This window comes from Oncorhynchus mykiss, chromosome 6, assembly GCF_057628025.1.
Source record: "Oncorhynchus mykiss isolate SJ-2025 chromosome 6, ASM5762802v1, whole genome shotgun sequence".
In the NCBI taxonomy this organism is placed as follows: domain Eukaryota; kingdom Metazoa; phylum Chordata; class Actinopteri; order Salmoniformes; family Salmonidae; genus Oncorhynchus; species Oncorhynchus mykiss.
In genome coordinates this window covers 82,390,001-82,402,500 of record NC_143027.1, presented here as the reverse complement: position 1 = coordinate 82,402,500, position 12,500 = coordinate 82,390,001, and the positions used below count along the sequence as shown (strand labels likewise).

Sequence of the window (12,500 nt, the reverse complement as noted above, 5' to 3'; positions counted from 1 at the left end):
TAGGGTAGAGAGAGAGAGGGATGGAGGGATAGTGTAGAGAGAGGGATGGAGGGATAGGGTAGAGAGAGAGGGGGTACTGACTTGGCCTCCAGAGTGAGAGCGATGACCCCAGCCACCATGGGAGCCGACACAGAGGTACCAGTGTGGCCATCAGTACATCGCTGCCGCAGGTCTGTGGTCACCTGACAGAAGGGAAAACGACAGAGATTACATCTTATTCACTCATCATCTTTCTTTACATTCATTTCTTCTTGAGTTAGAATGTCTGCCGCAAAGACTGACACTCAGAAATGTGTTCCTTAAACCACACAATGCACTGTACAATCAGTTGCCTGTCGAGACACATAAACTATATCAATACAACATACATTCTATTTACAGTAATATTTACAGTTATTTACAGTAGTGATGACATAATAATGACTAAGTACAGGAACTTGTTTTTTGGCATCTTGGGTTATGTCCTAATACTCTTATGCAGCTTCCTTTTCTTGTTCCCTTTGCCACTACACTCTCACTCACATATGACATTCTCACAAATCAATAGTAATGACGGCAAGGAGACAGCAATGAGTGGAGGCTATTTGGGACTCTTGGCAAGGAAAGACCAATTGACTGTTAACTGGATGGCGGAGCAGGGAGCACATAGCCAAGGCTTGTTAAAGTACATGACAGCTGGGTGAGGGGAGAAGGGCAGAACCTCGCCGTAAACCCTGCCACCCACCACCAGGAAGTGTAGCTGCTTCTGCAGCAGCTAATGGGGATCCTAATAAATACCAAATACCACCACTGCCCCACCATGTGTACTGGGCTGGGGCCACAGGTTCAGCTTCTGCTCAACTCAGTAAATATTATTCTCAATTTGGTCCCTGTAAAACTAACCAGGACACCCACAGTGTTGGTCTAGACCATAGGCAGGGGAGGGGGCAGCGAGAGGTACAGGGATGTACAGGATCCACAGCCCCAGAGGGCTGTATCAAGCATCTTGACAAATATGGCCCCTGAGCCCAGGAGGTCAGAGCCCCACCCAGAGTTATCACACCAGGGCCTTAAAGGGATAGTTCACCCAAATTACAAAATTGCATATTACATTTAGTTTCTTTACCTTGGAAGCAGTCAATGAGAAACAGCAAGACACACTTGTTTTGTTCACCTATGCCCCTGCTACCAACCTGCTACCAACCTGCTACCAACCTGCTATCAACCTCTAATATTTGCAGTTTGAGATGATTTGGACCAGATTTTTTTTAACACGTAATGCCAAGCTTTTTGAAGGATACTTCTACTTTGGGATACATTGACTGTTGTAGGTTTGTTAGAAAATGCTTATGTTAGCAGTTAGTGGTAATGGCTATGTATACCAAACCTAAGTGTGGATTTACGTCTCCTTGTCCCTGGACTGCTTTCAAGTTAAGTAAACACATTTATAAGTTTGTAATTTTAAAGAATTGTAAGCGAGCGATCTCTGAATACTGGGGGATCTGCTAACTTGTACTGGTCTCTCCCGAGCCCATACGGGAGTTGTACTGGTCTCTCCCGAGCCCATACGGGAGTTGTACTGGTCTCTCCCGAGCCCATACGGGAGTTGTACTGGTCTCTCCCGAGCCCATACGGGAGTTGTACTGGTCTCTCCCGAGCCCATACGGGAGTTGTACTGGTCTCTCCCGAGCCCATACGGGAGTTGTACTGGTCTCTCCCGAGCCCATACGGGAGTTGTACTGGTCTCTCCCGAGCCCATACGGGAGTTGTACTGGTCTCTCCCGAGCCCATACGGGAGTTGTACTGGTCTCTTCCGAGCCCATACGGGAGTTGTACTGTAGCGATGAGCCAAGGTCGTAATTTGGGGAGAATTTTTTTTTTTTTAAATACACTTGAGGCCATACCACCCTGAACACGCCTGATATTTTCTGATCTCAGTAGCTCCGCAGAGTCGGGCCTGGTTAGTACTTGGATGGGAGACAGCCTGGAATACCTGGTGCTGTAAACTAAAATAAATACAAATAAAAACTCTAGCCTATGCCTCCACCAATCCACTACTTTCAGATTTGTGGAATGTAGTGAACGCAACCCTGACATTTAATTTAACTAGCATCCATCAATATAGCATCTCTAAACACAGACCTATCTATCTTTTGTCCAAGTTTCCACCCACAAAATACTCACTATCTGTTTTATCTCTACCTGTAAGCCAGCAAAACATTTGAATTTCATCAAAATTCAATGAACTACTTACAGGGCCTTCAGAAAGTATTCATACCCCTTGACTAATTCCACATTGTTTTGTTTTACAGCCTGAATTCAAAATGTATTTAATCATTCTTTTCCCTCACCCATCTACAAACAATACCCCATAATGACAAAGTGAAAACACGTTTTTAGAAATTTTGGGCCTGGTTAGTACTTGGATGGGAGACGGCATGGCAATACCAGGTTGCATCAGCAAAACATATATATTTATATCTAATAATTGTTTTGCAAATGAAAATGAAATACAGAAATATCTCATTTACATACAGTACCAGTAAAAAGTTTGGTCATAACTACTCATTCAAAGGTTTTTTGTGATTTTTACAATTTTATCAAAATACATTTTATATATGAGATTCTTTAAAGTAGCCACCCTTTGCCTTGATGACAGCTTTGCACACTCTTGGTATTCTCTCAACCAGCTTCATGAGGTAGTCACCTGGAATGAATTTCAATTAATAAGTGTGCCTTGTTAAAAGTGAATTTGTGGAATTGCTTTCCTTCTTAATCTTGGTAAGCACCTCCAGTGTATATTTGGCCTTGTGTTTTAGGTTATTGTCCTTAATTTGTCTCCAGTGTCTGTTGGAAAGCGGACTGAACAAGGTTTTCCTCTAGGATTTTGCCTGTGCCTAGCTCTATTCCATTTATTTGTATCCTATAAAATCCATAGTCCTTGGTGATGACAAGCACACCCATAACATGATGCAGCCACCACCATGCTGTAAAATATGAAGAGTGGTACTCAGTGACATGTGCTGGATTTGCCCAATGTTACGGTGCGTGAATGAGGACCCAAAAGCGAATTAACTTAAACAGAGCTTCTTTAATTACCAAACATAGGTAGGCTCAGACGGACCGGCAGATTCCGACAGGACAAGACAAGGTTACAGCAAACATGACGACAGTCTGGTTCAGGCATGAAACACAACAAACAAGAATCCGACAAGGACAGGAACAAAAACAGAGAGAGATATAGGGGACTAATCAGAGGGAAAAAGGGAACAGGTGGGAAAAGGGGTGACGAGGTGGTTAGGAGGAGACAAGGCACAGCTGGGGGAAAGAGGGGGAGAAAAGGTAACCTAACAACGACCAGCAGAGGGAGACAGGGTGAAGGGAAAGGACAGAGACAAGACACAACATGACAGTACATGACAGTACCCCCCCACTCACCGAGCGCCTCCTGGCGCACTCGAGGAGGAAACCTGGCGGCAACGGAGGAAATCCTCGATCAGCGCACGGTCCAGCACGTCCCGAGAGGGAACCCAACTCCTCTCCTCAGGACCGTACCCCTCCCAATCTACGAGGTACTGGTGACCACGGCCCCGAGGACGCATGTCCAAAATTCTACGGACCCTGTAGATGGGTGCGCCCTCGACAAGGATGGGGGGGGGGGGGGAAGACGAGCGGGGGCGCGAAGGACGGGCTTGATGCAGGAGACATGGAAGACCGGGTGGACGCGACGAAGGTATTGCGGAAGAAGAAGTCGAACTGCGACAGGATTAATGACCCGAGAAATACGGAACGGACCAATGAACCGCGGGGTCAACTTGCGAGAAGCCGTCTTAAGGGGAAGGTTCTGAGTGGAGAGCCAAACTCTCTGACCGCGACAATATCTAGGACTCTTAGTTCTACGCTTATTAGCAGCCCTCACAGTCTGCGTCCTATAACGGCAAAGTGCAGACCTGACCCTCTTCCAGGTGCGCTCGCAACGTTGGACAAAAGCCTGAGCGGAGGGGACGCTGGACTCGGCGAACTGAGATGAGAACAGCGGAGGCTGGTACCCGAGGCTACTCTGAAAAGGAGATAGCCCGGTCGCAGACGAAGGAAGCGAGTTGTGGGCGTATTCTGCCCAGGGGAGCTGTTCTGACCAAGACGCAGGGTTACGAAAAGAAAGACTGCGTAAGATGCGACCAATAGTCTGATTGGCCCGTTCTGCTTGACCGTTAGACTGGGGGTGAAAGCCGGAAGAGAGACTGACGGAAGCCCCAATCAAACGGCAAAACTCCCTCCAAAATTGAGACGTGAATTGCGGACCTCTGTCCGAAACGACGTCTGACGGAAGGCCATGAATTCTGAAAACATTCTCGATGATGATTTGTGCCGTCTCTTTAGCAGAAGGAAGCTTAGCAAGGGGAATGAAATGAGCCGCCTTAGAGAACCTATCGACAACCGTAAGAATAACAGTCTTCCCCGCTGACGAAGGCAGTCCGGTGACAAAATCTAAGGCGATGTGAGACCACGGTCGAGAGGGAATAGGAAGCGGCCTGAGACGGCCGGCAGGAGGAGAGTTACCGGACTTAGTCTGCGCGCAGACCGAACAAGCAGCCACGAAACGACGCGTGTCATGCTCCCGGGTGGGCCACCAAAAACGCTGGCGAATGGAAGCAAGCGTACCCCGAACGCCAGGGTGGCCGGCTAACTTGGCAGAGTGAGCCCACTGAAGAACGGCCAGACGAGTAGGAACGGGAACGAAAAGAAGGTTCCTAGGACAAGCGCGCGGCGACGGAGTGTGAGTGAGCGCTTGTTTTACCTGCCTCTCAATTCCCCAGACAGTCAACCCGACAACACGCCCCTCAGGGAGAATCCCCTCGGGGTCAGTGGAGGCTACTGAAGAACTGAAGAGACGAGACAAAGCATCAGGCTTGGTGTTCTTAGAGCCCGGACGATAAGAAATCACGAACTCGAAACGAGCGAAAAACAGCGCCCAACGCGCCTGACGCGCATTAAGTCGTTTGGCAGAACGGATGTACTCAAGGTTCCTATGGTCAGTCCAAACGACAAAAGGAACGGTCGCCCCCTCCAACCACTGTCGCCATTCGCCTAGGGCTAACCGGATGGCGAGCAGTTCGCGGTTACCCACATCATAGTTACGTTCCGACGGCGACAGGCGATGAGAAAAATACGCGCATGGGTGGACCTTGTCGTCAGAGAGGGAGCGCTGAGAAAGAATGGCTCCCACGCCCACCTCTGACGCGTCAACCTCGACAACGAACTGTCTAGAGACATCAGGTGTAACAAGGATAGGAGCGGATGTAAAACGATTCTTGAGGAGATCAAAAGCTCCCTGGGCGGAAACGGACCACTTAAAGCACGTCTTGACAGAAGTAAGGGCTGTGAGAGGAGCTGCCACCTGACCGAAATTACGGATGAAACGATGATAGAAGTTCGCGAAGCCGAGAAAGCGCTGCAGCTCGACGCGTGACTTAGGGACGGGCCAATCAATGACAGCTTGGACCTTAGCGGGATCCATCTTAATGCCTTCAGCGGAAATAACAGAACCGAGAAATGTGACGGAGGAGGCATGAAAAGTGCACTTCTCAGCCTTCACAAAAAGACAATTCTCTAAAAGGCGCTGGAGGACACGTCGAACGTGCTGAACCTGAATCTGGAGTGACGGTGAAAAAATCAGGATATCGTCAAGGTAAACGAAAACAAAGATGTTCAGCATGTCTCTCAGGACATCATTGACTAATGCCTGAAAGACAGCTGGAGCGTTAGCGAGGCCGAAAGGAAGAACCCGGTATTCAAAGTGCCCTAACGGAGTGTTAAACGCCGTCTTCCACTCGTCCCCCTCCCTGATGCGCACGAGATGGTAAGCGTTACGAAGGTCCAACTTAGTGAAAAACCTGGCTCCCTGCAGGATCTCGAAGGCTGAAGACATAAGAGGAAGCGGATAACGATTCTTCACTGTTATGTCATTCAGCCCTCGATAATCTATGCAGGGGCGCAGAGACCCGTCCTTCTTCTTGACAAAAAAAAACCCCGCTCCGGCGGGAGAGGAGGAGGGGACTATGGTACCGGCGTCAAGAGCTACAGACAAATAATCTTCGAGAGCCTTACGTTCGGGAGCCGACAGAGAGTATAGTCTACCCCGGGGGGGGGGTGGTTCCCGGAAGGAGATCAATACTACAATCATACGACCGGTGTGGAGGAAGAGAGGTGGCCCTGGACCGACTGAACACCGTGCGCAGATCGTGATATTCCTCCGGCACCCCTGTCAAATCACCAGGCTCCTCCTGTGAAGAAGAGACAGAGGAAACAGGAGGGATAGCAGACATTAAACATTTCACATGACAAGAGACGTTCCAGGAGAGGATAGAATTACTAGACCAATTAATGGAAGGATTATGACAAACTAGCCAGGGATGGCCCAAAACAACAGGTGTAAAAGGTGAACGAAAAATTAAAAAAGAAATGGTTTCACTATGATTACCAGAAACAGTGAGGGTTAAAGGTAGCGTCTCACGCTGAATCCTGGGGAGAGGACTACCATCCAGGGCGAACAAGGCCGTGGGCTCCTTTAACTGTCTGAGAGGAATGTCATGTTCCCGAGCCCAGGTCTCGTCCATAAAACAGCCCTCCGCCCCAGAGTCTATTAAGGCACTGCAGGAAGCTGACGAACCGGTCCAGCGTAGATGGACCGACAAGGTAGTGCAGGATCTTGAAGGAGAGACAGGAGTAGTAGCGCTCACCAGTAGCCCTCCGCTTACTGACGAGCTCTGGCCTTTTACTGGACATGAAGTGACAAAATGACCAGCGGAACCGCAATAGAGACAGAGGCGGTTGGTGATTCTCCGTTCCCTCTCCTTAGTCGAGATGCGGATACCTCCCAGCTGCATGGGCTCAGCACCCGAGCCGGCAGAGGAAGATGGTAGTGATGCGGAGAGGGGGGCGACGGAGAGCGCAAGCTCCTTTCCACGAGCTCGGTGACGAAGATCAACCCGTCGCTCAATGCGAATAGCGAGTTCAATCAAGGAATCCACGCTGGAAGGAACCTCCCGGGAGAGAATCTCATCCTTTACCTCTGCGCGGAGACCCTCCAGAAGACGAGCGAGCAAGGCCGGCTCGTTCCAGCCACTGGAGACAGCAAGAGTGCGAAACTCAATAGAGTAGTCTGTTATGGATCGATTGCCTTGACATAGGGAAGACAGGGCCCTGGAAGCCTCCTCCCCAAAAACAGATCGATCAAAAACCCGTATCATCTCCTCCTTAAAGTCCTGATACTGGTTAGTACACTCAGCCCTTGCCTCCCAGATTGCCGTGCCCCACTCACGAGCCCGTCCCATAAGGAGAGATATGACGTAGGCGACACGAGCAGTGCTCCTGGAGTAAGTGTTGGGCTGGAGAGAAAACACAATATCACACTGGGTGAGGAACGAGCGGCATTCAGTGGGCTCCCCAGAGTAACACGGCGGGTTATTGATTCTGGGCTCCGGAGATTCGAAAGCCCTGGAAGTGGCCGGTGGATCGAGGCGGAGATGGTGAACCTGTTCTGTGAGGTTGGAGACTTGGGTGGCCAGTGTCTCAACGGCATGTCGAGCAGCAGACACTTCCTGCTCGTGTCTGCCTAGCATCGCTCCCTGGATCCCGACGGCTGAGTGGAGAGGATCCGAAGTCGCTGGGTCCATTCTTGGTCGGATTCTTCTGTTACGGTGCGTGAATGAGGACCCAAAAGCGAATTAACTTAAACAGAGCTTCTTTAATTACCAAACATAGGTAGGCTCAGACGGACCGGCAGATTCCGACAGGACAAGACAAGGTTACAGCAAACATGACGACAGTCTGGTTCAGGCATGAAACACAACAAACAAGAATCCGACAAGGACAGGAACAAAAACAGAGAGAGATATAGGGGACTAATCAGAGGGAAAAAGGGAACAGGTGGGAAAAGGGGTGACGAGGTGGTTAGGAGGAGACAAGGCACAGCTGGGGGAAAGAGGGTGAGAAAAGGTAACCTAACAACGACCAGCAGAGGGAGACAGGGTGAAGGGAAAGGACAGAGACAAGACACAACATGACAGTACATGACACCCAAAACATAACACTTAGTATTCAGGACATAAAGTTAATTTCTTAGCCAATTTTTGGGCAGTTTTACTTTAGTACCTTATTCCAAACAGGATGCATGTTTTGGAATATTTTTTATTCTGTACAGGCTTCCTTCTATTCACTCTGTCATTTAGGTTAGTATTGTGGAGTAGCTACAATGTTGTTAATCGATCCTCAGTTTTCTCTTATCACAGCCATTTAAACTCTGTGACTGTTTTAAAGTCACCATTGGCCTCATGGTGAAATCCCTGAGCCGTTTCCTTCCTCTCAGGCAACTGAGTTAGGAAGGACGCCTGTATCTTTGTAGTGACTGGGTGTATTGATACACCATCCAATGTGTTATTAATAAATACACAATGCTCAAAGGGCTATTGAATGTCTTCTTTTTTTAAAGCCATCTACCAATAAGTACCCTTCTTTGTGAAGTATTGGAAAACCTCCCTGGTCTTTATGGTTGAATCTGTTTGAAATGCACTTCTCAGCTGAGGGACCTTACAGATAATTGTATGTGTGTGATACTGAGATGAAGTAGTCATTAAAACTCTTCTTAAACACTATTATTGCACAGAGACTGAGTCCATGCAACGTATGTGACTTGGTCAGCATGCCTCTCCTCTGTCAAGCACAAGCCTGGCTAAATATTAGCCTTGTCCAGTAGCAACCTTTCCTCATTATGGATATTTGTTAAAAAGAGCAACACAAACAGCACATTTGAGCTGTGTCCAAGTTGTTGACGCTGTCATAATTCCAGTAAGGGGAGGCCATCTCTGTGTAGTTGGGGGAAAACAGTGTGTAGTTGATGGATGTGGCATGTCTGTGCTTTGGCAACGCTACACCATTCCCTTATCCCAGAGGACATCAAAAACATGATATGGGGATGGTGTTGTGAGTGTGTGTGTGTGAGTGTGTGTGTGTGTGTGTGTGTGTGTGTGTGTGTGTGTGTGTGTGTGTGTGTGTGTGTGTGTGTGTGTGTGTGTGTGTGTGTGTGTGTGTGTGTGTTTATGAATGCCAGAATGAAAGATAGCATGTTTCTGAAAGAGAGTGAGAGTGTGTGTGCATGTGTTTGAGTCTGGCCACTGAACTGTATCATAGCAGTCTGAATGTTAATCTGCTTAGATGGAAATGTACATTTGACAGAATGAAGGATGCCATAATAATGTGTACTAGCGTTCCTGGGCTTTTATGGTTTGTAACCCTGCAACTAAACAGCTTTCCTTCCATGGCAAAGCAGACAAAGGCACACTTGATTTAAACATCAACACTCCCTCAAAACTCAACTATTTTCCTTTCGTAAAACTTGCCACGAAGAGCAGACCTCCAAGTACACTCACACACACGCACGCACGCACGCACACACACACACACACACACGCACGCACGCACACACACACACACACACACACACACACACACACACACACACACACACACACACACACACACACACACGCACACGTGCGCACACACGCACACTCGCGCACACACACACACACACACACTTACTATCTTCCTGTCATAGAACTCCCCGCTGCTGTAGGTGGTGGCCAGTGTGGAGGAGCAGACCTCCAGGTACCAGGGCTTGTTGCCGTTCTCTGTGGTGCTGGAGATGGAGATGGTGTAGATGCTGTTGGTGTAGCCATCACATGAACAGTGGTCGCCCTGGCGACCGCCGTTCCCCGACGCCCAAACAAAGATGGATCCCAGACCCTTCCGGCCCTGTTTGAGAGGGAGAGAGGGACAGATGTGAACTAAGATGGAGCCCAGACCCTTTAGGGCCCTGTTTGAGAGGGAGAGAGGGACAAATGTGAACTAAGATGGAGCCCAGACCCTTTAGGGCCCTGTTTGAGAGGGCGAGAGGGACAGATGTGAACTAAGTTGGAGCCCAGACCCTTTAGGGCCCTGTTTTGAGAGGGAGAGAGGGACAGATGTGAACTAAGATGGAGCCCAGACCCTTTAGGGCCCTGTTTGAGAGGGAGAGAGGGACAGATGTGAACTAAGTTGGAGCCCAGACCCTTTAGGACCCTGTTTTGAGAGGGAGAGAGGGACAGATGTGAACTAAGATGGAGCCCAGACCCTTTAGGGCCCTGTTTGAGAGGGAGAGAGGGACAGATGTGAACTAAGATGGAGTCCAGACACTTTAGGTTCCTGTTTGAGAGGGAGAGAGGGACAAATGTGAACTAAGATGGGGCCCAGACCCTTTAGGGCCCTGTTTGAGAGGGAGAGAGGGACAGATGTGAACTAAGATGGAGTCCAGACCCTTTAGGGCCCTGTTTTGAGAGGGAGAGAGGGACAGATGTGAACTAAGATGGAGCCCAGACCCTTTAGGGCCCTGTTTGAGAGGGAGAGAGGGACAGATGTGAACTAAGATGGAGTCCAGACACTTTAGGGCCCTGTTTGAGAGGGAGAGAGGGACAGATGTGAACTAAGATGGAGCCCAGACCCTTTAGGGCCCTGTTTGAGAGGGAGAGAGGGACAGATGTGAACTAAGATGGAGTCCAGACCCTTTAGGGCCCTGTTTGAGAGGGAGAGAGGGACAGATGTGAACTAAGATGGAGCCCAGACCCTTTAGGGCCCTGTTTGAGAGGGAGAGAGGGACAGATGTGAACTAAGATGGAGCCCAGACCCTTTAGGGCCCTGTTTGAGAGGGAGAGAGGGACAGATGTGAACAACTGAGCCAAACAGAGAAGATCAAGCTGGGTTACTCATCCATCATAGTTGTTGAGAAATACAACTTGAAAAGAAGATACCCGAGCCTGCACAGTTTGGTTCAGCACAATAGTGTGAAAAGGATGTCAGTAGACATTGAAAGTTGATTTGAAAAATATGTCTTTCTCGTTAAAACTATCTCCATTGTAGATGGGCTTCGTACATCCCCCCCCAAAAACACTTTTCTCTTTGTTATGTTATGTGCTCTTAGCGCTCCACTGAATCAATGCAATCCGTTTTTCAACAGAGTTGAGGCCAAGTTCAATACCACACAGCAATAAGGACCTTTTCACTTTGTACTTCTGGGGGCGCTAAACAAGTGGAATTGCATTTCCTTATTCGTTTCATTTGAGTGACTCGGTTAAGTAGATTGATTTGCTCCAAAATACCTTTTGAAATCAAGTGCCTCATATTGAGATCCTGTTACTGTCTAATCTAATTTGAGTGATGCAGTTCTGTACACTGATTTCAAGAGGTATTTTGGGCAAATCATGTTCCTCAAAGGCTTAAATTCATGACGTTTTCTGATCAAAAGTTCCTCTGGTCAGGAGTAGTGCACTACATGGGAAATAGGGTGTAATTTGAGTTGCTCAAGTCAAAGTAGTACACTAGGAAGGGAATGGAGGGTGTCATTGAAACACTCATGTAAGAAAGTAGTGCAGTACAATTGGGTTTCATTTGATCAAATGTTTGGTCTAAAGTAGTGCACTATATGGCCCAAAGGGGGTTATCAGTAGTGCACTATATGGCCCAAAGGGGATCATCAGTACTGCACTATATGGCCCAAAGGGGGTTATCAGTAGTGCACTATATGGCCCAAAGGGGGTCATCAGTAGTGCACTATATGGCCCAAAGGGGGTTATCAGTAGTGCACTATATGGCCCAAAGGGGGTTATCAGTAGTGCACTATATGGCCCAAAGGGGGTCATCAGTAGTGCACTATATGGCCCAAAGGGGGTCATCAGTAGTGCACTATATGGCCCAAAGGGGGTCATCAGTAGTGCACTATATGGCCCAAAGGGGGTCATCAGTAGTGCACTATATGGCCCAAAGGGGGTCATCAGTAGTGCACTATATGGCCCAAAGGGGGTCATCAGTAGTGCACTATATGGCCCAAAGGAGGTCATCAGTAGTGCACTATATGGCCCAAAGGGGGTCATCAGTAGTGCACTATATGGCCCAAAGGGGGTCATCAGTAGTGCACTATATGGCCCAAAGGGGGTTATCAGTAGTGCACTATATGGCCCAAAGGGGGTCATCAGTAGTGCACTATACGGCCCAAAGGGGGTTATCAGTAGTGCACTATACGGCCCAAAGGGGGTTATCAGTAGTGCACTATACGGCCCAAAGGGGGTTATCAGTAGTGCACTATATGGCCCAGGGAATGGGGTGTCATGGACAGCAGTGTAGTGCGCTACATTGGGCAATACATAGGGTGGGATTAGCTATAAACTAGGTTTCCATCCAATTGTCAACAGATTTTCATGTTAATATTCTAAAATCAATTAAGAAAATATGCACATTATCCCACCAGTGGTGTGTTTCCGCAAATTTAACGGAAAGAAGCATCAAGCTCATCATCGTGCACTTTCACCACCCTGTGAAGTTCATCGTTACTTATTTCATCTGTAGCCTCATCAACTACATGGTTTCCTGAGTCGTAGTGGGAGGACCTCACACCATATCATCATGTGACTTCAAGTTTACTTCAATGTGAT

The 12,500-nt window shown here is 48.4% G+C and overlaps 1 protein-coding gene across 6 annotated transcripts in view; it reads right to left on the bottom strand.

Annotated features, from left to right (window-relative positions):
* Positions 1 to 12,500, bottom strand: part of LOC110526694 (proprotein convertase subtilisin/kexin type 6) — a 100,206-nt gene that overhangs the window by 65,664 nt on the left and 22,042 nt on the right. For all 6 annotated transcript variants that reach the window (XR_016496901.1, XM_090239118.1, XM_090239116.1 and 3 more), the window contains exons 8-9: positions 9,580 to 9,792; positions 82 to 182 (exon numbers count right to left, since the gene is read on the bottom strand). Coding sequence is in view for 5 of the 6 variants with exons in the window: in XM_090239118.1 (XP_090095244.1) it covers positions 82 to 182; positions 9,580 to 9,792 (314 nt within the window). In the remaining variant the exon portion in view is untranslated. The remainder of the gene's footprint in view (positions 1 to 81; positions 183 to 9,579; positions 9,793 to 12,500) is intronic.